This window comes from Vicia villosa, linkage group LG2 (genome assembly GCF_029867415.1).
Source record: "Vicia villosa cultivar HV-30 ecotype Madison, WI linkage group LG2, Vvil1.0, whole genome shotgun sequence".
Taxonomy (NCBI): domain Eukaryota; kingdom Viridiplantae; phylum Streptophyta; class Magnoliopsida; order Fabales; family Fabaceae; genus Vicia; species Vicia villosa.
The window spans coordinates 75224708-75226024 of record NC_081181.1 but is presented as its reverse complement, the minus strand read 5'-3'; the positions used below and the strand labels follow the sequence as shown (position 1 = coordinate 75226024).

At 28.5% G+C, this 1317-nt stretch overlaps 1 protein-coding gene across 1 annotated transcript; it reads right to left on the bottom strand.

Moving 5' to 3' along the window:
• Positions 1-473: 473 nt before the first annotated feature.
• Positions 474-1041, bottom strand: LOC131646294 (gibberellin-regulated protein 12-like). The gene is made up of 3 exons (XM_058916374.1): positions 960-1041; positions 779-809; positions 474-688 (listed from the first exon to the last, which is right to left on the bottom strand). The coding sequence occupies exons 1-3, from the start codon at positions 1023-1025 to the stop codon at positions 507-509; spliced, it is 279 nt and encodes a 92-aa protein (XP_058772357.1). The 5' UTR covers positions 1026-1041; the 3' UTR covers positions 474-506.
• Positions 1042-1317: the final 276 nt, after the last annotated feature.

Here is a 1317-nt window from a genome sequence, read left to right as displayed (position 1 = left end):
AGGGGCCATCCCTATACTCGACTGATAGGTGTTGTTATAAGCGAATTCAATCAAGGGTAAGTGATCCTTCCAATTTCTTCCGCCTTCCAACACACAAGCTCTTAACATATCCTCCAAGGTCTGAATTGTCCTAAGTTAAGGAACCAATAGAGAAAAACAAAGGATGACTCTACCTTCGGAGAATATCACAACTAAATCTCATAAAGAATATGAACACATGCAATTAGAACAGAAATATATCGCGACATTTTCGGTTTCTTTTACTTATGTGAGTTATATTAGTAGGTGATGCCTACAAGTTTAAAATAGGCTTTTAATTGAGAATCCTATTGATTTAGAGAAATTAGGTTTAATGCGACAACTTCATGATTGCATATCATTCATGGCCAACACAAATTGTATAATATCAATAATTGACTTCAACATATAAGTATTGTTTTTTATTACTAATCAAGAAACATAAATTGCTTTGACTGAGATTTATGCATGCAGGAACAATACAGAAACTAGGGACATTTGGGTGTTCCTCTCTTAGTTTTCCAGTTGTTGTAGCATGGACATTCTTCCTTATGACTATATGTTCCAGATGGAACACAAAAACATTTTCCACAAGAAATGTTACAATAGGTTAGACATGCTTTCTTGTCCATAGCTATTGAGCAACGATTCTCACATTCCCTCTCACTTTCTGAAAAAATTAATGTTTGAATTTGAATAAGATTAATAAATTAACATAGTTTTGAAAAAATAATAAAACAAAAATTAATTTAATTACTACCTTCAGAAAGAAGTAATCCTTCTCCACCTGCCTATAAAAAAATAGAAAAGTAAATATGGGTTAGTATATTAAGGGGAAAACAATTAACTCAATAAACAATTTTTGAGATTATTTGAAGCCATTGCCATTCATTTCAGAAAACTCAAAGATTCATAATAGATGGAGAGATAGAATTGCTTACATATGCATCTTGGATCACAGAAATGAAAACAATCATGAGAAGAAATGAACAAATGAATTTAGTCATTGTGGTTTGTTTTGTCTTTCACTCTTGTTCTAATGCATAGCCTCTTGTTGGGGACAGAGTTATATAGAGGAAAATGATAACAAAATATAATTAAATAGACACAAAAAGGAATTAAATATATAATATATAAAATAATATATTTTATATATTAAAATAGAATTAATGATACATTTTATATATTAAAATAGACTTAATGATACATTTTATATATTAAAATACAATTAATGATATATTTTATATACTTTTTGTAAATGAAATTATCACAAAAAATAATAAATTTTTGACTATTGAA